At 41.2% G+C, this 25,842-nt stretch overlaps 1 protein-coding gene across 4 annotated transcripts in view; it reads left to right on the top strand.

Annotated features, from left to right (window-relative positions):
- ITGA6 (integrin subunit alpha 6) overlaps positions 1 to 25,842 on the top strand; it is a 105,273-nt gene that overhangs the window by 38,860 nt on the left and 40,571 nt on the right. Inside the window, exon 3 of one of the 4 annotated variants that reach the window (XM_027678552.1) lies at positions 6,933 to 7,140. The exons of 1 other annotated variant lie outside the window; for it this stretch is intronic. Coding sequence is in view for 2 of the 3 variants with exons in the window: in XM_027678551.1 (XP_027534352.1) it covers positions 17,496 to 17,656 (161 nt within the window). In the remaining variant the exon portion in view is untranslated. Of the gene's footprint in view, positions 1 to 6,932; positions 7,141 to 17,442; positions 17,657 to 25,842 lie in introns of those variants that run through there. 2 more of the 4 variants (XM_027678551.1, XM_027678550.1) reach the window with 2 other exon arrangements.

Genomic DNA, 25,842 nt, shown 5'->3' with positions numbered 1-25,842 from the left:
CACCTTTCCAGCCTGCGCAATGGATTTTTTAGGTGAGACACAGCCTGCGCTGCACTGAGTCCACCCTTTAATCCTAAGGTTCATCTGCCGGGGCCAAGCAAGCTTGGACAATGGCAGTGAGGTCCTCAGGACGTAGGTTTGTTTAGAGTGACCTTCTCATAGATGGATGGCCTCACAGGGCTAATGGGCTCCATCTGCCCGGGGGGACCGGGGAATTGAACCTGGGTCGCAGCGGTGAGAGTCCCGCATGCTAACCACTAGGCCACCAGGGGTCCCTGGGGGTCGGATGGATGACCAGAAATAGACCAGTTGGAAGGCTGAGTTTGGCCATTTAAAGAAGTCAAAGCAGAGGCATTTGGTTTCGCTCCTGTATTTATTAATAGCTGGCTGGTGCTGTGCAGCACATTCGACAGTGCAGCCCAGGGTCAATAGGGATTGCCTGCGTGCTTTTACCAGCTGTCAGTGTGGCAACTGTGAGGTCCCAGCTGGAGCACCAAATTTGTCTCCAGGAGCCAGCAGGTTCCCCCTCCCCAGCTGGTGTAGCTGGAGGGAGTTAGAGAGGAGCAGTTCCTCTGCTCAGAAGAGACTGCTGTGGCCTCTTAGCCACAAATGGAACACCTAGCAATGAGGAGGGAAATTGAGAAATAGCAACTCTTACTTGGCTTTCATTTTTCAGGCATCAAGGCTGCCTGGTCTTGTCTGTACTGCTCTCCTTTTCCCTTATCCCCTGCTCCTACCCCTAACTTTGCAGACCATGAAGTCAGCATTCGAACTGGTTCCTGTCCCACTGCTCTCCTCCTGCCTTCCAGTACTTGGGGCACGCGGTGAACAGCCATGGTGCTCCCAGCCCCAAAGTCTTGTGCTGGCATTGGAGAAGAGCGTCAGGCGTTTTTTCAGGTGCATTGTCTTGTCTGGGAGGAAAGATGCATTGGGCACCCTGACCCAGAGGCACAGGGTAGAGAAGGCCAGCAACATACTGTTGGTATGTGCTGATGTTGGGATGAGGTCTGAGGGAAATTTTGTGCTGCCTGAGGAGCACAGTTATCCAGGGGACTTCTGTACCTGCAGCAATGCAGAGTCGGTCCTGCTCTTCTCCTGGAATCAGCTCACTTGGTGGCAGAGGTGTCTGCAGGAGGATCCTGGGCCTGTCAGTCACCCTGGAGAGGCACAGACAAGGAGGAAATCTTCAATTATACTAGTGAAAGAAGTGAACCTCCTCAGTAATTACAATAGTAAAAGAGAGGGAAAGCAAGGGCTGGTGATTCCCTTTGGGAAGGGGTGTTTGTGTGGGAGGATGCAGAGCAGCTGCAAGAAAGAGGTTTCTCATGTGATACGGGGCATGGTTGAGGCTCTAAGTAGGAGGGGTGAAAAGATCTTGTCTTCTCAGTTTGCTACAAGAAAATGACAGTGTGAGAACCTCACCACTGCCTGTGATTAGGGGATGATGCCTGTAAATGGATGCTGACTAAGAATTGCAAAGAGGAGAAATGGCTGCATGTCATCTCCCCTCTCCCTTCTCCTCTGAGTGTCAATTAGTGTCTTAACTTTATTTTTCACTTGTCCTGCTTAATTTATTTCATGAGTTTTCTTAGCCAAGCCAGGATAGTGTTCCTTTTTCAAGCATACTTATGCAGAGAAGGTCCAAGGTGGTCTATGCTAGTTGTTCATGCATTGGTGGGCTCTTGTTCTAGCTGCAGGTGAATTTATGCCCTTTAGACTAAGAGTGAGGATGAGGTGTAATTTCTGAAAAGGTTCTTATCCTACAGTGGCATTTGGGATGTTCACAGTATTTCTTTGTGATCAGGACAGAAAAGTAAGGAAACAACAAACTAAGATCACTTACTTTTCAGAGTAGAAGTGTTTTGTATAATATATTACTTCCTAGCTGTGCCTTCCAAGGGCAAGAGAGTTATTTTTAAAAAGACTTCAAATGCATTAATGTGACTTTCAAATGAAGTTATAGAAACCAAAGGACAATCATTCAGACACTACTCTAGAGAGATCAGTTGACAAACAAAAATGCATAAATATTGTACTCCTGTAAATCCAAAATCAGTCAGATAACAGATTCAGTAGGGTTAAATTAGAGAGGCAGAAGGATGAATTGGGTTCTGATCAAAGAATTGTTCCATAATGGCTAAGTATAGGCAGCAGTTTTAATCCTAAAATAATGGGCCATCAACTAACAGGTTAACATTTGAAGGGATTTCATTGTAATGCCTGTTAGGAATGATAGTCATTATGATATAACTTCATAATACATTTTTAGAGGCATAAGTATTTGTAGTGGCAACTGGGCAGTGGAGAACTAGGGCCCCTTTCATCCTTAGGTGATAAGCATATATGGTTCCTGCACTCTTCTGCTCTGAAAAGGAGCCTGTGCAGTTCAAATATCAAAGGGCCAGTGCTCTGCTCTGTTCAGAGGAGGTCATTCTGAGCCTCACTCGTGTTTTAAGAGTAACAATGGATTTTAAGGAAATACAGATAAACATATATGTGGATGGAGAAAAGAAAGATAGTGGCTTAAACCAAAGTCTCAACTGCAAATGCTTTTAAGTCCTAATTTCTGGTTTCCTACTCATTATCCTGGCCAGAAGCTACGTCCTACAGATGCAGAGTGGCACTTTCACAAGAACCACAAAAGGTGACAACAGAGTGGTAGTGTTGTGCTGGCTGAGGTGTCCACATGTGGTGACACTGAGCTCCTGCTTTGCATGGTTTCCCACCAGATTCCTGTGTTCTGGGAAGGAGCAGGGGAAGGGAAGGGAGGTGCAACTGAATATTTTCTGTGTTAATATGTGTACCACTCAAGAGATACGATGGACACTGGGCAGGAACTGAGATTGCAATTGCATCATTCAGCATGTCAAACTATTTCTCTGAAAAGGGCGTTTTGGACTATGTTGTCCAGAAGCCAGGCATTGTCAGGCATCCACAGGCCTTGTTTGAGAACTCTGCAGATTTCATTTTGAATATCTTTGTTTTAACTAAGAAAGTGAGTAAATTTCTATATTTAGAAGATTACTAGGCCCTGAGTTTTTTCATCTATTTATTCATATGTCTAATTATATTCCAATGATTGCTTCCTTTACAAATATTGAAAGTACTCATGTAATAAACTCATCACATGTACATCTTCAAGAGTAGGGCTTAAATATCACTAAATGGTTTATTTGTCTTCCCAACTGTTCCCTCATATTCAAGCTAAATAACATGAAAGAGTAGAAAAAGTAAAGTACTCAAGATACTAAGTTTTATAACAACAAGCATGCCAGTTACTACTTTATAAAGAGAAAAAGGAAAGGAAGGGGGAATAGGAATAAGAGGGAAACCTAGCTGATGATTCAAAATGCTATAACCTTAGTGCTGTCAGCATTTCATTCGTTCCAAATGTGCCTTTTCTGATTTTGACAAATGAGATATTGAAACAGGTTTTAGAAAAACAGGGTGGCTGTATTTTCCCTTTAAAGAAAAGAGGTCTTATTTTTTTAGAAGTTCTACAACTGCAGTTTTCAAGAAAATAAATTACTTACAGCAACTAGTGAAAAAGGGCTTTTTAAAGCAATACTTTCTGTTGCCTCTGTCCTGACTAATCTTTCTTGTTATTCTTTAGAAACATACAAGTATCCTCTCTGTTTAGATCCACTTTTATTTCCACCAGTAATTTGTGAAAAAATCTTCAGGTTTCTTACAGTTAAAAACTACATTCTTAGCCACAAATTTTTAAATAAAGTTTTTATAAATTTTTTTAATCCCTTTGAATAATGAACTTCCATTCTTCATAATGTATTATTGAATGTGGGACCCCTGGTGGCCTAGTGGTTAGGATGCGGCACTCTCACCGCTGCGACCCAGGTTCGATTCCCCGGTCCCCCGGGCAGATGGAGCTCGTTAGCCCTGTGTGGCCATCCATCTATGAGAAGGTCACTCTAAACAAACCTACGTCCTGAGGACCTCACTGCCATTGTCTTAGCTTGCTTGGCCCCGGCAGATGAACCTTAGGATTAAAGGGTGGGCTCAGTTCAGCGCATGCTGTGTCTCACCTAAAAAATCCATTGTGCAGGCTGGAAAGGTGAAAGACCTTTCCCAAAATCTTCGTTCGCGAAGACTGGCCATACTTACTTACTTATTATTGAATGGTATGAAGTTTAAAAGGGTCAGATGTGCAGCGTATGGAAAAGCAGTAAGCTTCAAGTAAGTGGAGCTGTGCTGCTTAAAGTACAAATTCATTTTGTTGGATGTGCTTTCTGAATGTTATGGATTAGAGGAAATGTTATGTTGGATAGCATGGATTAGAATGAGAAGTATGTTGACTACTAGATAATGGCATAGTGGAACTTCGACGGTTAAGTGCCATCCTTTTTGGTGCAAGGAAAATACCTGCCCAGTCTTAGAAAAAGCATAGATCTCCACCTGCTTATGTAGAGATTAACTGTCTGTGCTGAGACCCCGTTCTGCTGTGGTGACAGAGGTTGATCCATTGGAAGGTTATTGCTCAGCCAGGAGACTGCAATCATCTACAAAATTTGAAAGTATAATAATGTGGAACTGACAAGAATTTTATAGTCATGAACGTGCATTCATATAAATAACACCTACGGTTATGTCTCTCTAACTAAGGCATGTGGAGACAAGGCACACAAATATTTAGGTGTTGGCTTACTGTAGTGATGCAACTTCTTTAACATGAAAGAGACACCTCTTCTCATAAAACATTTTAGAAGGGCTTTTGTTCTGAATTGCTGTGTGAATAAGAAAAAAAACAACTAAGTACACAGGGGTAGTCCAAGTTCTCATCATGAAATAAGAAATGAGAAGACAGTACAGCTGAGCTATGAAAAACCATGAAGAATTCAGAAAATTGGTGTTGCTTGAAAAATGACTTGTTTTTACTGATGCCATTGTTGGAAGATGAACATGGGGCCAAGGAAATTAGAGATTTTAATGGAGTCTTGCTTTCTAAGAGGATTTTCATGCTGCCAGTTGAATTGTAACAATGAGCCAGTTGCTACCAGCAGCCTGCTTCAAAAGAGTAGATGCATTTGGCATTATTTATACTAGGCAGACTTACAGCCTCCTGTTAATCTGAGGGGTGAAGAGGAGGAGATATTTGTAACCTTCTGAAGGGCAGACATGATTTCTGGGTTCATGATGCTTCTTCAGTTCCTGAGATCACAACTTGATAAGACTGAAGATAAGGAACAGATAGCAACTAGCCTTTTTTAGGCTCTGGTTTGGCAATTACACATGTTCTAACAGCACTTAAGTGCATAATTATGAGCATGGAAATAAAGACTCTGTGTGTTTGTGTGTGTTCATCCTATTTGCTCAGTACATCATCAGTTGATTCAGTATTTTCTTAATTGTTAGTTTTATATGGATTTACTACTGTTCTTGAGACTTGAATGAGTGCATGTACAAAAATTCTGAACTCCCCCAAATGGAGTTTTAACTGTCATTTGTCATGGTACCAGAGGAATAAAGGGGAGTACGTTTGAGAAAGTTTGAAATAGGGTACTTGGGAGATTTACAGAAACTGAGTTGAATTCTCAGCCAGGAACATGATAGGAATTGTAATGAGAACAGTATTAGCGAATACATGGAAAATATGGAGTTTGCAAAGGGACATCAAGCCTCTTGGAATTCTTTCAATGAGCCTGTAGATAAAAAGATGAGTCAGTTGTCACAACCTCCTTGGATTTTTCACGTTACTTTGAGCCCTCGAGAACTGAAACTGGTATGCAATAAAGAGAAGATCCTTTTGTAGATTATGAGATGGCTGAAGAAAAGGGGAGGAGTACATATTTCTCTTAGAGACAGATCCCAGAGGGGTATATGCTGTTTGCCATGTTTAAAAACCTAGGAAGGGATGTGAGTATTAGGGGGGCTAGTGTTTGCTGCCTCTATAAAACTTTTTGTGAGTTAAAACTAAACTGGTTCTAAAGAAAAGTTTTCATATATAAATGACTGAGAAATAAAATAACAAGACTAAGGTTCATACTATACAAAGCAATTTGCTTGAATTAAAAAATGGATTATGAATTAACTTGTTCCATTCAGGATCTTGATCTTCCCTGTGATAAGTTCACCATCATTTCAATGTTTACTAGCAGTCAAAAAGAGAATTAGAAAATTAGGAATTACTAATGGAATACTATATGACACAGAGTGTCTAATTATGCTACTGCTATAAGTCCCTGCCCTTGCTACATCTTGAATGTTGTGTGGTATTCTGACAATTCTGTCTCAAAAGGCATATGATAAAAGTGCAAAGAATGCCCAAAGTGTTTAGAAACATATAATGATATCTATTTCAGATATGAATTGGACAATGAGCCTTCTATGTAAAAACAGATGATTGAAGTGGTGTATGACAGAAATTAATACATGAACAAGAAGAGTATGAAATGTTCGTTCACTTATAAACATGTAACACAGTGAAGTTATTGGGCAGGGGAGTTTGAAGCAGAAAGTCCCTTTTCCCAGAGTGCACAATTTAATTACATATCTTGTTTCCACTGTGCTGTAGAGGTCAATAATATAATTATAAATTAAGTTATATAAAGGAGAAACTGTCAATAAATACAGTGGTTTGAATGAACCCATGGCCAAACAAAGTCTGTAATCTGCAGAGCACTGGCAGGCAACAAGAGAAGGTGCTCTCTATTATACAGTCTAAGGTGATTACTATTGATAGCTTTTAGGAAGGATATTGAGCTATCTGAACTTTTTTCTGAGTCAATAAGTCTGTTATTTCAAAAAATAAAAATTGTAATTTTATAATTGTAATTGTTGGGGAAAGAGCAATGTTGCAGTGACCAAAATTCTATTAGGGTCCTATTGAGGCTTTTCCTCAATATTGGTCTCTTAAGAAAAGTGACTATTTGCCCTGTCTCCTCAATAAATCACAGCTCTAACTTTGAACTTCACAGATTTTCAGGATTTGGAGAAAGCCAAGGGTTCACCTGTGAGTCCCTAATACATCACAATGCCTCCTACTGTTGTACTTCTGGAACTGTGTTGCCAATGAAGCTGTGTTGCTTAGAGATTTGAGATTTGAGTGAGACCTTCCTAGCTGTGGCTACCTCTTGAATGCCTTCATACTGGGAAAATCCTGACAGAGGATGATTTGTGGTACAGGTAATGCAGTCTCTCACTTTTTGGGGTTAATCAAGAAACCTTTTGTTAGTGTCTTCACAGGCCATGCCCTCTCTTTCTGAATGGATTTTGATCTTCGGGATAAAAACAAGGAATGGTGTAACAGAGATTGCCAACATCTTCCCTCTCTTGTGAATTGACTGTGGAGGATGTGTGTGGGCATATGTTCTAGTCTTGATTTAGTAATCACAGAAAAAATCATACTGCAGCTTTGTTGGAACTTGTCTCACAAGATACTAAAAGCTGCTGTTGACTCACTAGTAATGAAAAAAGAAAGGTCTGGCTAAGTATTAACATCATGCTAATCAGACTTAAACATTCCTTGTACTCAGAACTGAAAATCTTGTGTTTTGTGATGCCAAAATAATACAGGAGCTCGATACTTTGATATTTTTATTTTTTGTCCCGATTCAAGGTGCCTTTAAAGTAAAAATTTACAGAAGTGGTTATCTAAAAGTATTTTGTCCGGGAGGCTATTTGTTACATTAAGGTTTTCGTCTTCTTTTCAGTTCCCCTTCACCCTAGCAAAGTGTCATTGCAAAAAAGTTCTTCTTCTATTGCTCTTAAAAATGATTAGGAAGAAATCAAATGCCTTTTCAAAAGATGTTGTTTATTGTACAACAGAGTCTTACTAGAGGTGCTTATTTCTGTTGAATGTATTCACATTTAGTTTTAGGTCCTGCTGATACAACTCTTAGTTTATGCTCTTCTGACAAAATAGTGCTTCCAGTCTTCAGGTGTTTCTGCTCCATTACCTCAATGCTATTATATTACAATGCTATTACAATGCCAAGTCTGGTTACATTTTGGAAGTCCAAGTCACAGTGTTTGGACTTCTAGCTTTTACAGTGTTTGAAAATACTTCTTTTGCCCTGTTACAAGAATTGCAGTGTGGATCTATGCAAGGCCAAGATGTGCACAATCTTCAGGAATAAAGATTATTCAGATGTTCCAGAAAGGATGAGGAAGTGTTGGATAAAGAAAAATGTCAGGAAATGTGGCAAAAGCTACGGTGACCTTGTCAGAGCTGCTGTTTCTTGGCAGAACTCAGCCCCATGCTGTCTGGGGCACACCAGCAGCATTCAGCTGACAGTGTGTTCCCATGCCCCTTACCTTTAGCCAGCAAAGCAAGGAAAAATTTTTGAGGGATTCACAAAGGGTAGGTCCTTTGTAAGGGGGAGATACTTAACATACCTTCATGACCTAGCCTGAAGTACTGGAATGCAGGCTCACCTTGGCATCTGTAAAGATATGTAAATATACATATATACATATATATATATATATATATATATACATATTCAGACAGTTTTTAGCTACCCAAGTTATTTCAATACATTGCGCGATGTTATCCACAAAAGATGAAAGAACTCAGGTACTTTACAAATTAAATGTGTGTTAAAATAACCCTCTCAGTGGACAGTGGTATGCTGCTGTCATTTCTCCCTTAAACCTCAAAAAGCAACAGACTGTGTGTAGATAGGGAGCAGGACACTGTAGCTGAAAGTAGCACATCACCCTATGATTATGTAGATGCAGCAAAAATAACAAAATAACAGAGTAAATACACTGAAACTATGTAGCATTCCCTATCATAAACTTCAGCAAAAACCGCTGTTCAAATTGAAGTAAATCACAAATATGTCTTCTATTACAATGAACACAAAATTGGGGTAAGGCTATGCACCCAGCAATACTAAGCATATATAACAAATTTATTTAGAAGTAGAGCTGTTGTGAAGCAATGTTGTGAAGCGATTTGATATTGACTACATAATGTGATAAGACTGTTATTTCAAATGTAGTTCAAATTTTACTATCTACAATAGAGCATTTTTATGTTCCTACTTCACCACAATGTTTTGGTTTCTAGATAGGGCCAGCCTGTTACCTACATGTCTAGGGAAGCCTTCTTAATTGACTTAGATATTAATTCCCATGCCTGATCCATACTTGTTCTTCCGCATGCAAACTATGGTTAATGGTTACACATCTGCAAATTGACTACCTCCTGTAACAGCTTCCTTTTCTGACACCAAACAGATTGTTGAATAATGCAAACTTCCCTCATAAGATTGATACCCTGATTCTTCCCTCTCAAAGCAGCTGTCATTTTGGCATCCTGAGGCTGAAATAAATTTGGCATGCAGCAGAACACAGGATCTGAAGGCTTGCATTCACTGCTAACAGGCACAGACTTATTCATGACCTGATCCCACTGCATGGTGGTTGCCCTGCCATGTGCAGCTGGTCAGCAAGTGCTTGTAGCATCTGTTGATTGTTGTTTATTGTTTGCAGAACGCTTGTTTGCTCAGATTTCTTTTCTAGCTGCTGTACACCTCGTGAATCTGATAGCTATATTTCCACAAATACAGACAAATCAGCTCCTTCTCCCAGTAACGGTCAGTCAGCTTCAGGGATGACAGCTAAGGGCTTGAAAACTGGCATGTTGAAAGTTGGAATGGAACAGAGAGAACTCCTGAAGTCTTTAAATATTAAGTGAAAATGAAATGATGAAGTGAAACAGAAGGAATGTTTTGACACTGAACACTTATTCTCTGATAAGAACAGCTGTACTGCAAAAATTCCCAGAGATGGAGAGCCAAAAAGCGTGATGAGGGACATCCGTGCTCACCTACAATGTAGCATGCTTTTTACTAAACACAGTGTGTTAATCATGGGAACTGTCAGTCAAATGTGCATATATACCTGTATCCCAGCTCAGCAGCTGATAGCTGTGCAGAAATGACTTTGGGAATTTTCAGGTTTAGATGGGCTTTTTATTACAAGGCGGAGGTGGAAGGAGAATTCAGAAGCCAGATCTGTCTGTGGGTTCTGCCGCAGCTTTCATCTGTGATACTGGGGCACTCTCTTGCCCTTAAGTAGACCATCTTATAATATCCACTTGGAAATGGAGATTATAAAACTGTTACACCTCAGGGGGGAAGAATGAAAACGCTTTGAGATAGTCTTTTATGTTCTGTATGGAAAACACATCATTACTGTAGAATATCTGCATTTTATTTTATTAATGTTAAGAACAGTTCCACAGTAAAATGGGTCAGTGTACCTTTATTTGCACTCAAGAAGCAAATTATCATGCCTTGATCTACCTGCCAATTAGGTTGCTCAATTGCTTAAAAGTGGACCTTGATCCTTGGAGATGCTGATTGACTTTAGGGGTTGAGTAATAGGAACTGATGCATGCATTTCACTCAGTGTGGTCAGAAATTCACAGAAGTTTACTTTCTAGCTTGTATGCTAGAAAATGTACTATTTGTCTGGTACGTCCTAAAAACACACACCCACAAGTAAAGAAAGCAATATATGTGTGCAATGCAGGAAATGATAGGAAAGGTACAGCCCTAGTGAAACTGAGAAGACCTCTCCCTTACTGTATCATGTTACCTTATTCAGTTTTTTGTGTTCCCAGATGAGTGGAATGAGCTGGGATAGGTTTGAGGTGTTGTCTTTGAGATTGCTGGTGTGAGAGACGTAAATAAACAAGGCAGAGCACTCCCAGCACACTCACACAGGGACTGTTAATTGCAGTTGAGAAAAATACACATAGTTGTTACAATGTGTATTTTAGAATAGTTCCTCATCACATAAAATAAGACTGGGCTTAAAAAGGTTCTTCGCCCAGAAGGTGGTTGGGTGCTGGAACAGGCTCCCCAGGGCGGTGGTCACAGCACCAAGCCTGACAGAGTTCAAGAAGCATTTGGATGATGCTCTCAGGCACATGGGGTGACTCTTGGGGATGGTCCTGTGCAAGGCCAGGAGTTGGACTTGATGATCCTTGTGGGTCCCTTCCAACTTGTCATGTTCTGTGTTTCTGTGAAATGTGATTACTGTATAAAAGTTCAAAACCTGACTTGTAGAACCTCCAGAACAAAAATTTCCCCTGACAGAATTAAGTTGGAGAGGATGACTAAGCAAATGATGGTCCGAAAATAAACATTAGAGTAGTTACAGTATATAGAAATATGGAAATGTGTTTGTGCCATAAATATTTTACCATTTCATAATGTTATTTGAATAATTGTTTTAAACTCAATGCCTTAAATTCTGATTGCCTACAAGGTACAAGTTATTTTGCCTTTTCCTAGGAAGATGCTTGAAATTTAGATGTATAGAAAGATGGGGGAAAATAGTGAGAAAACTGAATTAACAATGAATACAAAATTCAAAACTGTTTTTGAAACCTTTCCAACACTGTATAAAAATTTGCACTTCCATAATTAATGAATGACCTTGCCTTCCTTGACCCAGATTTTAGTTGTTTGCAACAAGTGAACAAAAGAAAAAAAATCACTTGAAGTCAGCAAAGCCAGAACAGCAGCTTCTATAAAACCCTTTGCCAAACTGATTAGATTTGCAATTCACTCACTAAGCCTGCCTGGTCATGGCAGCATCATGCAATGAATCTTTTCATTGAATAAAACTGGAACTGCAGAGGAACTAAATTTCTGTAGTGCTTGTTTAAACATGAAATTGTTCCTGATTAACTCACATGAGAGCAGTCTTATTCTAGAATGAAAAAAAAAAGTTTCTTCCTGTTGAGCTTAATGTAGTTGTTTAATAATTAAACAGAAGCAGTTAATTGGAAAATACTGCATATGTAGATAATCCTCAGTCTTTTTCCTTTGGTGGATGTAAATGGGTAGTGGTTGGATAAGGAAGTAGTATTTAAAAAATTCTTGGATAACAGATTGTCTTAATTTGTTGATTTTAATTTCTTAATTTGTTTGACTAAATGAGAAAGTTAAAGTATCTGATAGGTTTTGCATATAAAATGGCATTACAGGTAGATTAGCATGACGGTAAAAGAATCTCAGAAAGTAAAGGTTGTATTGCTCAGAAGGGAGTTTATGAGAACTACAGTGTGTCCTCCATCTCCACATAACTGCTATTCACATTCAGGCAAATCAGGGAGAGAGAACAAACTGATTTTCATTCAGACAGTAGCTCAAATCCTGAGTGGACTGGGCTTTTACAGACTTTACTTAGGATTTTTTTACAGCCTTTGCATTATTAACATATTCATCATTGTTAGTGAGCATGTTAGCAAGTGAGATTTAATATAACAAAAGATTGGATTTGCTTATTATGGATTGATTTAAAAGACTATAATTAATTAAAACTATATATTGTCCAGAAAAGAAATAGTTTTAAATGATGGTGATCCAAAAAAACCTAGAAAAAGATGACTGTGGTGTTCAGTTCTGCCTTGTCCCATTTGTTTTTCAGAAATTAAGGTGTTAATCTAAAGAGAAAAGGGAATAAATTTGTTAGATTTATTTTTATTAAAAAAAAAAGAAAAGAGAAGACTTCTATTAGCAAAGAAGGAGTAAAGAAAGTAGAGGAAGCATCTTTCTGAGGCTGCTTTAGACCTTAACCAGAGAAGCAGCCCTTGCTTGCTTTGTCTGCAGCAGTCTGAAAGCCATGTTGAAACGTGTCTTGACCACAGGTCCTGTTGAATCAGTGGCAGACATGGTTTGGTTGGCACATGCTAATGAGGTGTCTCTATACCAAAACTGTAAAACCTTTGAAGACAGTGATTATAGAAAAATTTAAATCTATTAAAAAAAAAAAAAGTTGGATTTCTTTGCACGGTTCTTGTCAGTCACTGGAAACCTTTGTGCAATCTGACTGAGCTTTATCTCCTCCATGGAGCCAAAAAGCCGGCTGGTTGGCCTCACAGCTGGGGCTGATCTAGGACCTCATGGGGGAACAGGAGTAACAAGTGTGGAAATGACCAAGCAGCTGTTTCCCTGCATGAAGAGCTGGGGATCTCAGTTGTGTTGTGCTGATACAATAAGCCAGATAGTGACCTAGAGACTAGATTGCTCAAGTGACTAAAGTTTCTGATCCTGTGCTTTGCAGACTGTCACAGGGCTAAGTCCTCTGTGTCCAGCATCCAGTGCAGCTCTTGCAGGTAAGTGCTATAAAGGTTGGGTGGAGTTGTGCTGTGGGTGATGGCCAAAGACTCTTCAGTCAGATCTAGGAAAATGAAAGCGTCCTGAACATGATCCTTTTTGGCTCTTGATGGAGTTAAAATATGTCCCATGAAGGATTTCTGAATTCCTGAGGAGAATCTCCAGGGAGATCCTGTGAATATTTTCCTTGTAAACCATCTCTCTTACTCTTCTGCTCTCTACCAACACCTACCAAAGAAATACCTTGCTTATCTTTTTAATCTCCTCTGCTCACCTATAAGCAATAGTTGGTGCAAATTGGTTGGAAGATACACATATAGACATGGAGGGAGAGTTGGCTAGAACTGCCCAAAAGTTTGCATCTGGTATTGGGTTATATCTCTCTACCCTGGTGAAAAGTGCTACAAGACAAACAAGGTTTCATGTGCAGGACAGTATTGCAGATCAAGGAGCATGCATGGTATAGACAGCTCTGGGATGCTGTCAGTGCTACAAGTTTCGACTGTGATGATGTAAGTGATTTGGGGATATAAATGGCTGTCTGAGAGAACCACAGAATGGGGCTGCAAAGGTGCTTATGATGTGTTGCAGCTTGGGCTACTCTTATGGAGGGGGGAATCTTACATAGCGGTATATGTAACAAGTGAATTAGAATACAGGCATATGTTCAAAATCACTGCAACTTTATGCCTTAGTTATAAGTAGTTTTGAAGGAGCTGCTTTAATTCCTTCCACAGCAATCCAAACTATGGGTACTCAATTCCCATTTGTCACCAGCATTTCTCTGATCTCTGCCTAGCTACGCTCATAAAGTGCCTCTAAGTATGTTTACAAAGATGTTTACTCTCCAAACAGTTCAGGCTGGTCATTCTGAAACTACTTAAGGAATGTACCTGACAACTTGGGTGGAAAAACATTCTCTAGATGTAAAAGACTGAAAGAGCTGCTGTAACAGTGGTCACAGTGTTCACCAAAATTCTGAGTCTGAACTGAAATATTTCTCTCTACTCATCTTTTTATTTGTGAAATACTTTGTCTACTGAGGTAAAAAGTTTTTACTTTGCATGCAAGTAAAGAAAGGCAGAATGTCATCTACAGTTGTTTTAGACATCAAAGAGAAAAGTCACACGAACATAGCAACATCTTCATCTAGAACTGTAGTTTAAATATAGCACTTAATAAAAAAGCTGCATCTTGGTAACCTTTCTGAAAAGATAGTAAAAATCGAGACATTCTTCATCCAGTTATAAATGACAAAAATACAATTAGTGTCAGTTCTGTATAATTCAGAATACCAGGTGTGTAAATGTAACTATTTTAATGCTCTGGTTTTTAGACTGTTCAAAGCAAAACATTTTGCTTACATGGTGTTAAGCAGTTTGTGTCACTTACCACTATAAGCCCCTTTATCTCCTGTGCTGCTGTTTGCTACTCCTAATGTAATTGTTAACAGGAAACCAAGAACAGCCATAGAGGATATACTGGGAAAAATAGTCTAATAACCTGGCTGCATAAAAATTGTTGTTTGTTGTAGCTGTTGAGATGCATCTGTTCAATAAATAAATGTAATTAATTTGGAGAACATGCAGTTCTAGAAATGGTATGAGTATTGTGTTCAGGAGGAACCACACAGAAGGTTGATTCAGGCTACTAACACTTAAAACTAGTTTATATTTCTGAATTGAAACAACACTGTATCTTTAGAACTTGTACAGTGAACCAATCCAAACCGGTTTTGCCAGTATTATTTTTTCATCTGGAATTACGTAAATTATAAAATCAAGCAGTTTTTTGAAAGGAAGTGGGAAGGGGATGTTTACATATTTTGCCTTTTCAGGACCATTTGATGTGCTGCATTAAAACTGCAGAGCTGAGTATCCACAAACTGTGTATTTCTCTGCATAGTATATTGTTGATATAAATGATAGAAGTTCAGAAATGTAAAGCATTGTGCCTTCTAGGGAAAGTCTAAAATGTCTTGCCAAGCTCTAGCTTTTCCATTCCACTTCTTCTATTTTTGAGAAATTATTTTTTTCTTTGTAATTAGTGACAAGGCTGTATGGAGGAGGAAAGTATTGCTGGCAGTAAGGCTTGCTCTAATATGTAGACATAACAGGCAAACACCTTGTAGCCTTTTGGCTGGGTATCAACACACCATTAATAAGCAGACAGCTTGAAAACTCAGCAATAGCAGAGTGTTTGTTACAAAAAAGAGAAACGCCTTTGATCTGGCCATTGCATTTCTTAGAATCGCTACATTATTATGCATAACAGGGTGCTCACATTTAGTTGGTCATCAGACCTAATCTTGATCCCCTTTTATACAGGGATTGTAAAAAAGAGGAATTCCTGAAGTACATGTTAGTTATAGATAACTCACAGCATGTTTGTTTTGGAGGAAGAGCAAAGGAAGGAAACTGACATATTTGTAAAACTTTTTTTTTTCTCTCCTCATCTGGAGCAAATGAAAATAGCACAAAATTACAAGAGACCATCCAAGGTAACTCTAAGCTGTTTGTGTGCAGATTTGCTCTACCCTTTGTAGAGTCTATTTTTGTTGTTCTTGCTGTGGTCACTTGAGACAGGTTTTAATGTTACTACATCTTGGAATGCTTGTTACTGCATCAGGAGATGATAAAACCCTGTTCTCCCCTCAGCAACCTCTGTGGATAACAACAAATAGGTACAACATGCCCAGGCAGTGCTGCTTAGAGGGAGGGGGAGAAATCAGATACACCTAATGTGCCAATATCATTCAAGTGGCTCTGGATGATTTCTGTGACTCCTTACAGAAGTTGCTGAGTACAGGCAGTATTTAAAAAGTAACTATAGTTACTGTTAGAGTATTAGAAGCATGCAAGTTTTGAATGTTCTGAAAGGCAAACTGCTACGACTTTGGTACAGACATCAACACGGTTTAAAAATACTTGGTTTTGAATCTTTACTAATTACTGTGAAATACGTGGACTGTAGTAAGTCAGCTTGTAATTAGTCTGGGACTCTTCCTTCTTATGGGCCCTTTAGTGAAACTGTAGGGTGGTATTTATGCCAGTACAGTGTTCTGCTGTGGCAGTGATTGAACACTGGATTAAGAGTTTGAATAAGTTGGGCATGAAGAGGAAGCAGGGAAGGACTCTATTAGCAATAAATATCTGTGAGCCTAATTTAACAAAATGTTTTGTTGCCACATTAGATGCACATTTCTGGTGTGTTTTCTTCCTCTCTTTTGATCAAGGGTGTTTTGGACTTGAGCCAAAGTCTTGTCTATACATGGAGTTATCCTAGAATAATTACTCTGGAAAAAGTAGCCTGGATTAACTCCATGGGAGCAGAGTATTGTTCCAGAAGGAGTTATTTGGAGTATCAACATATTTGAATGCTCTGTCTCAATTGCTCTTTTCTCACTTTCTCTGAATCTTAGCTTCTCTCTTCACATCCTGAATATCGGTAGAAAAGAATAACCCAGTGTCGTCATGCTTGGAATTTGTGAATAGTTTTGGAATAGTTTTTGGAATTTTAATAGTTTGCATCCACTTCTCTGAACCAGAGCACTAAACCAAGACCCTGTGCAAAAAGACCAAAACCTCTATGCTTGCAAATACCCTTCTGGAGTTATAGGTAAAGGCACAAGATAAAATGATCTGGGATCCAAAACCACATATTGCTTTCAAACAATTAAAAGGTAGGGGTAAGAAATTCTCAGGTGTGTTCAGAGGTAGGAAATGCTGGAGGAGGAGATTTAGATAGTCTTGAGTCTCTGTCCTGATGTGCTGTCCAAAGAGTCTGGAAAACAGAAATAAATATGCCTTCCCCCCCGCTTCCCCCTTCTTCTTGTGGATGTGTTGTTTGGGGAATACAGACTGAATACTGGGGTCATGCTGGCCGTAGTTCTGTATCAACCTTAGCACACTTCAGCAGTGTGTTATGTACATGCTCGGTACCCGGACCGACCGGATCCCTGATGCCGCTGAGCGCCACCCAGACCGGTGTGAGTCCCCTGGGGACACGGTTTGATGTGTAAAACACCCCCCACCCCCACCGAGGGGGCTCTCTGCCCTTTTCCCCCGCCAGTGCGGGGAAACCCTCACCTGCGGCTGTGACCTGCCCCCGGCACGGCTTTATTTTCTGCCACGAAGGGCACAGACCCCCGATGCGGGGGACGCGGCAGGCGCGGGACTGCTCCGGCTGCCCCTGCCTGGGTAGGGGAGCCGAGCCCCGGCTGTGCCGTGCGGTGCCGAGCCGTGCCCGCCGCCCCCGCGGCGCGTAGCGGGCGCTCGGGGGCCGGGCAGCCCGCGGAGGGCGGGGCCGGGCGGGCCAGTGGCGGCGCGGGGCCGGCGGGGCAGGACGGGCGCGCCGAGCGCGGGGAGCGGCGGCAGGTTCCGTGCCTGGCGAGAGCAGATGGCGGCCGCGCTCCTCCTCTACCTGCCCCTCCTGCCGGCGCTCGCCGGCGCCTTCAACCTGGACACGGACAACGTGGTCAGTTGGAGCGGGGAGCCGGGCAGCCTCTTCGGCTTCTCCCTGGCCATGCACCGGCAGCTGGAGCCGCAGGAGAGACGGCTGTAAGTGCTCACCGCCCCGCCCGGCCCCGTCCCGGGCCGCCTGCGGGGACCCTCCTCCCTTCCAGCGCCAGGAAACTTCCCCTGGCGGCGGGCCGGGGCCGCCAGCCCGCACCGGGTGCCCGGCTGGCGGCGGGAGCGGGGCCGGGGGCGCGGGGCCCTCGAGGGGCCGGGGCAGCACCTGCCGCGGGCGCTGCGGCGCCGCCGGCCGGGGCAGCGCGGAACGGCGGGGTCGGGAGCGAGCGGCCCCCCCGCCCGGGGGGCCTGCGGGGAGCCGGGAGAGAAAGGGGAAGCGAGCGACAGCCCCCGCTGGGAATCCTTCCCGCCGACTGTGCCCGCAGGGCGCCGGGAGTCTGGAACCCGGCGCGGGCTCCGGGGCAGCGCCGACCTGCTCCGCCGGTGCCTGCCCGCCGTCTCGGGTTTGTTCTCCCTGTGCCTACCCGGCCTCCGGTATCCCAGGGGCTGCTGTTCAAGACGGCACCTGCCCGGGAGTGCAGCTGGGAGGTGATACAAGGAAAGCAGGAAAAATAAATCGGTGTTCGTGGCATATGTATGAAAGCTAGGAACTTATTTTGTGAAATTCAAACAGCAAAGTAAGGCTCCTCTGTACGTTTTCAGCATCTCTGCTGCTTTATGTCCACAGCTGAGCAGTGCTGGACCCCACCCAGTAGTGCTGGATAGAGTGTGTGTATAAAATATTGTTGTTAAATAAATGCCCCTTTCCCATATATTTGGTTTCAAATCGAAGGCAGACACGCCCGTTATCATACAGAGTTAGTGAGATGAGGGAGCTGGAAAGAAATAATATTCTTCTTAATGTTAGGAGGTAAACTTACTTAAAAATCCTGTGGGCTCATCTTGCTCGCACTTACATTCATATGTGATTTCATTAAAATTACAGTGTATGGAGGAGTATAAAGCACAAATAGCCATATTTCACCTTGTATCAGTAGATAAAATGACCCGTAGCATTCCAAAGAAGGAAATACAAATCTGTGAGCTCCTTTTCAGAGGCCCTTATCTTAATTCTTGACAGGATTACTCCTGCATTGGTCTCATTTTAGTTCTACTAAGAAAGCAGTGCCTGAAGCTTGTTAGCTTCCTTTTATATTGTCAGTACTGGTAGAATGTGTGTGGGAATATGCAGAGACAGAAAGCCAATTACTGAGAAGTCAGTAGAAACACAAGGGCAGTCACAGTATTCAAGCTAGTCTGCACTATTTGGCTGAAATTCCTCAGAGATTATTGGCATGAAAGTTCTGTATTGTATGTATAGTAAGTGCTTCCTCAGGCAGTCCAAATCTGGGGACAGAGCAGAGCCAGATGCTATCTGCCTTGACATGACTTTCTGAATCCAGGCTTTCATGAGAAGCGAGGGTCTCTAATAGAGACAAAACTGGACTAGACAAACTGTGTTTTATGGTGATGTGCACTTCTGAGTATGAGGTGTCTTGGCCATTTTTCAAATCCACAGGTTTTAGCATAAGGAATTAGAGTGCTACCCTGGGTAGCTGCTGAGTAATATTCTTGGAATGAAACCTTTTATGTCAAACAGGCATGTTGTAGTCACTTTGAGCATCATTTTTCTGTCTGTAAGAGTAGTAGTGTGTGGCTGTAAGAGAACAAGACATGCTATACTATAACTTTCTTAGGGACTGAGGTGTGTTTAGCTTGTTTTGTGTGAGTTCTGTCTTACGAAACAGATGGGAATTTTGGTGGCAAGACTCGAAGTGAAGCCTCCCTTGTTGGGTTGCTTTTTATATCAGATAAAAACGAGCTATGTTGAACTAATATCAAAGGAGTTGTGTTGTGTTTTCTATGGAAACCACCTGCGGTTTCTAGATTGACTCTTCATAGATGGAACAATGTCTGCTGTCCAGATACTCAGGGAAAGTGGAAAGTTATGGGAATAGAAGTCATACTGAGCTTTCCTGCTGAGAAGCAAGTATGTGTAATACCTGTATGCCACCCACTATTTGTAACAGCAGGAATTTTAGTAGTTTATTATCGGGGTGCAATACCTCTGTATTTTCAGATGCATTTTGGTCTTACCTCTGCTGCAAAAATGGTTTTATGTACAGCCGTCTCTTAGTCAGAAAGAAGTATTTATTTTACCCCTTCTTCTTGAATGGATGCTAACTTCAAAACTCAGCTGCAGTTTGAATGTGAGTGGTGTTAAGTAGTTGACAAAAGTACACAAACCCCGTTTCATCACTGAAACTTAATTAAAAGTGACACTTGGGTTCTCATCTGGCAGAGACTCATTTCAAAAAAATCTGCCAGCCTGAGCACCCTTCTGCCTCTCCAGTTTTATAAAATTAGAAACAGGTTGTAACAGACATGTGCAAGATCAGTCCATCTTTGGAAAAACAAGAAAGTGAAATACATTAATTGTGTTCAAGAGCTAGTTTAGTCTGTGGCTTGGAGCAAGGCTTGGTAAAGCAAACTAACAATGTGTAATTTTTCTCTTGCCTCACCTAAGTGGTTCTTAAGTGAAATGATTCCCTCTTCCTCACACCGGATAATTCAGTGTTAAGCATTACAACAATCCTCTGTAAAGATGAGGGTGGAGAATGTCTAGGAAGTGTGACAAATAAAGGCACAGCTGAAATAGCATTTGATTAAACATGGTATTTACTTTTGATCAACTTTTTTCTTAGTCACAGGACATTGTAGATTGCATATTAGCTTTGAATGACAATCTTTTAATGCTAAAAATGCCATATTTGCTAATGAGGAATTACTTAACTCCCAACAGTATGAGTAGATGCCTGTTCAGTTGCTTTTACTTTAGTTGTAAATGGTACTGAGTATGAGACTATGGGCTAGTAACAGTATTTTGTTTTAGTTTGTGAGTATCTTCAGGTTAGAAAAGTTGGAAAGTTTGTCAGTTGGAGAGGAGAAAAAATATAACTTACAGTGATTGAAAGTGGACTGCTAATGGTGTATGGGTGTGAAAGACAGCTAAATGCAATCTTAATATGCATTGGGGAACATTAATGTTGGAGGTACCAAGGGCAGCCTCCCTGGATTTCTGTGTATGATTTTCGTTCATTGTGCAGCACAGTCCAGCAGAAAAGACTAATGGAGCTCTGAGAGAGCTGGGCTTATTGCCCTGTATAAAGTTGTTCTGTTTGTGATCTCTTTGTCAATATGATGAAAGGCAGGGAGCTCAGTTGCAAGGGGGTAGTGGCACAACAGCAGTGCATTTCGTCTGCAGACTGGAAGAGCGTTTGTAACTTGGAGGGGTCTGAGACTCAGGGACAGCATAGCTATAGGAGTAATGTGGTTAAAATGTAAGTATTCCTGTGATGGAGAATGTGAGTGCATCTAGCATCGTAGATGGGAACTACACCAACTATATTATAAATGTGTTACTATTATAATAAATGTATGATTACTAGCTACTCACTACATATGTCGTGCAGGTAGTCGCATATGTGTAATTTTATATGTATAGAATATATATAAAAATGGTCTTTATGTGTGTGTACTCCATGTAAGACATGAAGCAGGTCTGTTCCAGTTCATTTGTTTGTAACTCATGATGATTTAAGCAAATTAAATTAAATTGAATTAAAACAGAACCATCAAGAATACCTATATTTGTATATAACTTTCATGGAATCATAGAATCCTAGAATCATATGTGTTGGAAAAGACCCTGAAGATCAAGTCCAACTGAAACCTAACACCCTTTAGCCCTTTTTTGTTTATGGTTTAGAATGATACAATGACAAAATATCCTGAGTTGCAAGGGATCCACAAGCATTTACTTGCTTGTAATTCTGATGTTATTTTCAGAAGTATGGAACTGAATTCATGTGAGCTTCTTGTTATTCTATAAGGCAAAAAAGGAAGAAATTGTAGTTATCAACATTCAGGATCTTCCTATCAGCTGCAAAGCTGTGTTGTTGAAAGCTGTGGATAGGCACTTTATGTCAAGACTGACCATTAGCAGCCATAAAGTCCTAAAAATTGCAGTGTCTTATTGAAATTTTTACTTGTAACAGGTTTTGCTGATAGTGCACATCTCTACTGTGAGCTGTTACATCAATACATAACACAGTTGCCTTAGGTCAGCAGGGCTGCTGCCATTGCTGTACTGCTGCAGTGCATCCTCAGTGGCATTTAGCCAGTACTTCTGTGTTGTCTGAGGACTTGGGCTCACAGACACTTTGCTCCAGCAACAGAGAGCTGGATTATGCTGTTCTGCAGTGGAAGATGACAATTTCTGCTTGCAGAGATGGTGTAGTGTAGCTCAGACTTCAGGTGGACAGAGTTAGTAACAGCACGTTTACATAGTCAGGATTAAAAGCTCTAATAGGGATGGTCTTTAGTTTAATTTACTTTTAATTTAGTTTAATTGCTTCTGTCAATTTAAGAGAGGATTTATAATCAATTTCATTTCTTTAGACTGCATTCTTACTGACTCATATTACCTGTATTTTCTTTTCTTGAGTGTGTCTCTGCTTTTTGTCTATGCAAACTATTCTTGAATAACCTGCTTAGTATGCTTATTTGCTTTCTTAATTTGTGATAGTACAGGAGTTTGACTGTGTTTGAGATAAGATGTCCTGTGGCAAAGGTCGGGATCAAATGAAGTTGTGAAGGAGGAGGGAGGAGTAGTTTAAGAGTTTCCCTGTAGTGGTAAGGAGTAGATTTCTAAAAACATGATCCATCATACTAGTTCCATGGGTGAAAGAAGTGAGAAGATAAATTTACATTGCATAAAGGGAAAGAATGTATAGTTTTTACAGGTGGAGTCAAGCTGCAGAAGGCAGGCTTTTTCCCAATAGTGAGTTTGAGTTGTGCTGTTGGTTATCAGTATAGTCGAGACACAGCTGACAAGTTTACAGGTCAGGTATAAAAAAGATTGGAAACTGTATAATTGTCACTGTCTGACTCCCATTTGGGGTCCTTTTGTTTAGTTGTTTTCCTCAAAGGAGCAGGAAATAATTGTGCGCTTAGACCTGCAGAATTCTGATAAAGCATGAAGGATGAAACAGAGCGTTGAGCTGATACATACCAAGAAGTTGCACTAATGTAACCACTTTCATCAGTGTTGAAGAGGAGCAGACCCTGCAAGACACTGGTATAGTCACAGGTCATACAGCAAAAATGTGCTTCTATCAGGCCGGTTTAGTTCAGGTGGCTCTAAAAAGGTTGTGTCAGAAAACATATGCTATGGTACAGCCCTTTGTCATTAGCTGTGTGAGTTCATAGATTCAACTTCACTGCAGCATTAACTGGTGAGACAGACATTCGTAGTGTACAGCTAACCTTCCCACATGGTAAGTGGCAAAGCTCTTATCCTGGTCCTCCATCCCCTTCAGAAACTTGTTTTTCAAGAGGTCATGTACTTCTCACGGGGACCCCTGGTGGCCTAGTGGTTAGCGTGCAGGACTCTCACCTCTGCGACCCAGGTTCGAATCCAGCCAGTACCCCGGGCAGATGGAGTCCGTTAGGCCTGTGAGGCCATCCATCTATGAGAAGGTCACTCTAAACAAACCTACGTCCTGAGGACCTCACTGCCATTGTCCAAGCTTGCATGGCCCTGGCAGATGAACCTTAGGATTAAAGGGTGGGCTCAGTTCAGCGCAGGCTGTGTCTCACCTAAAAAAAAAATCCATTGCGCAGGCTGGAAAGGTAAAAGACCTTTCCCCAAATCTTCGTTCGCGAAGATGGGCCATTATTATTATATGTACTTCTCAGATAATGTTTTTTCCTTTGGTCACCTGTAATTGCATAAGAATCTTGAGTAACCCTGTAGTAGCTGTGTTACTTTTTCTTAGGCTGGTGATACTAAGAATTAACAAAATTCATTGCTGTGCTAGTGGGAGCTTTCCATGAGTAAGGACTGCAGCATATACCTTTGGTCAGCAGTGATGATAAATGGCCTTATGTGCAGACTCCAGCTTTGAGAAACAGTCTAGGCTGCCAGCTTCAATTACAGCTCATAAAATTATGCTCTTACTGGAAGATGCTTGTACCTGATACAATTCCTTAGTTTCATAGTTTTTTGTTTTACTGATGCTGAGCCTGATTGGCGCACCAGTGTCTAATGTGGGAGGTACCACGTCTTCGGGGTTGCTAGGGCCTACCATTTACAGGGTAGAGGTGATGACAGGTTTAGAAGCATTTCAGCTTATGCTTTCTTATTTTTAAACGTCTCAATAGAGGGGAATGGAAGTTTGAGGAGGCACAAATTCCTCTCTTCAGGCTGAGTGTTTGGAAAGAGAAGGATGTTCTGTAAGCTGTTACTCTGTGTAAAACACAGACCTGCCAAGCCATTGCAAGAGCATTAAAATGTAAGTGATGGCTCAATTAACCAAAATTGCTTTAAGTTCCTCTGGTCCAAGCCTGTTGTACTCATTGCTTTCTAAAAGGATGAAATTTATACCAGGTAGTTCTTATTAAATAATATTAAGATATAAATCAGCCCTGAGGAACACAACATGTGCTAGCCCATTGAGCTCTGTTGTGGCCAAAGTATGAGACATGTCTCAGAAACAGATCAAAAACTTAATCTTTCATCCTCTAAAACAAGCAAGGTTAAAATAGTGTAACTGGAACAAAATAACATAATGCAGTCAAGGACGGACCTTAATCTTGGGAAGGAGGAAAAAGGCTTTTCTCTTTGCTAAAGCAAATGAAAACTAATGAACTGCACAAAACATGAGTTAAGGACAAAAGGAAAGCATTCTCCTTGACAAGCTGTTGTGTTCTTGAGCAGGGTCTGTGGGTTCTGGCAGCTCTGCTTAATGATGCCCAAAAGCTGGACAGAAAAGTATTGGGGGGAGGGTTCACAGTTGGAAAGACCAGCAGCTAGTCTCTTGCTTTTCAAACTCAGCTGATGTAGACACACACAGATAGGCAAAGTAGATGTGTCTGTATGCATGTCTAACATAAAGCCTTCCGTGCAATTGTTTGTGATATATTCTATTGCAGAAAGGAGCTTTAGTTCTTACAGTGCTTGTTCTAAATCTTTGGGGGTAGAATGCATCCTGTATCCTCTTAGTCTGAGGTATAGTTCAGTTTGAGAACTGCAGTTATAAGTTGAATGGGCTAAAATGTGTTTGAAGAGCATAACACTTAACCACATAAAACCTGAGGTAGGAGTGAGCTGGGGAAGCATTTTCTCTGCAGTTCTCTTTACACAGTGAGAGGTGGGGTGCTGGAGTGCTGACTGTGGCATGTGTGCTGCATGCATGTTCTGCCATGTCTCTCAGCTGTGTGGGCTGGAGCTGAGTGAAGAATGAAGGCTCCCTATGGTGTTGGCATTCTGAAAGCTTCAGCTGGCAGGCAGCTTCTTGAAGCTCATTGCTATCCCAGTCTTGCGGACTGACTGGCACAAGAAAATTTATGATGCTCTTTAAACTTAAAATGTGACTCCATCAGCTACGTAAGGGTAGAAAGCAAGGCAGATGGAGAGAATATTGATCAAGATACAGGGATGTTGAGTGAACCATTCAGGTATCTGTAAGTACATAGCATGTACAACACAAGGCCTGCTTTCTGTGTTCCACTTGGTTCCAAAGCAGCAGGATTTGGAACAGACGTGCCAGGAGTCCTTCTGCAACAGGGGCATTAAAGGGAGCACTGTATCATTACATTATCTGTGAGCTGGAATAATAAAATTTAGCATTTTTATTCGAGGATGTAGTTTTCTTTTGATTTCTGTTTCCATTTTCCAAAATTTTTGAGGCCTTGAAAGCAGCAAAGGGCTTTCAAACAGGTGTGTGCAGAGTGATGAAATGTATTGGTAATATTGGGCCCAGAGTCGCTGCTGGGTTTGAGTTATTGGAAGAGATGCTACAATTTCAGTATTGATTTCGCTCTTGTGCTGTCTACTTTGATGGTGAATAAGACTCTTTAGCTTGCATATGCTTAAAGAATAAACCACAAGGCAATCCTACCATCAGGTATGGATCTGTCTTCATCCAGATGTGAAGTTTCATGAACTGCATCATCTACTGTTAAAAATACTATTCACCTGTGTAGAGAGTCCTAATTAATCCCTTCTTTTGTTATAATCTAGTAATTACTTGTACCAAGTCAGGAAATAATAAATAGTCTGAATTGTATCTTCAGAAATAATGGATATCCTGCTCAGTCTGCACCTGGACTATTTGATGGATCTGACCTGTAGCTGTACAAGACAAATGTAAATTTTTGTAGCATGTGGT

The sequence above is a fragment of the Neopelma chrysocephalum genome, unplaced genomic scaffold, assembly GCF_003984885.1.
Source record: "Neopelma chrysocephalum unplaced genomic scaffold, ASM398488v2 Primary Assembly neopelma1_44, whole genome shotgun sequence".
NCBI classification, from domain to species: Eukaryota; Metazoa; Chordata; class Aves; order Passeriformes; family Pipridae; genus Neopelma; species Neopelma chrysocephalum.
Note: the sequence above shows the minus strand (reverse complement) of the source record. Positions and strands in the feature narration are given on the sequence as shown.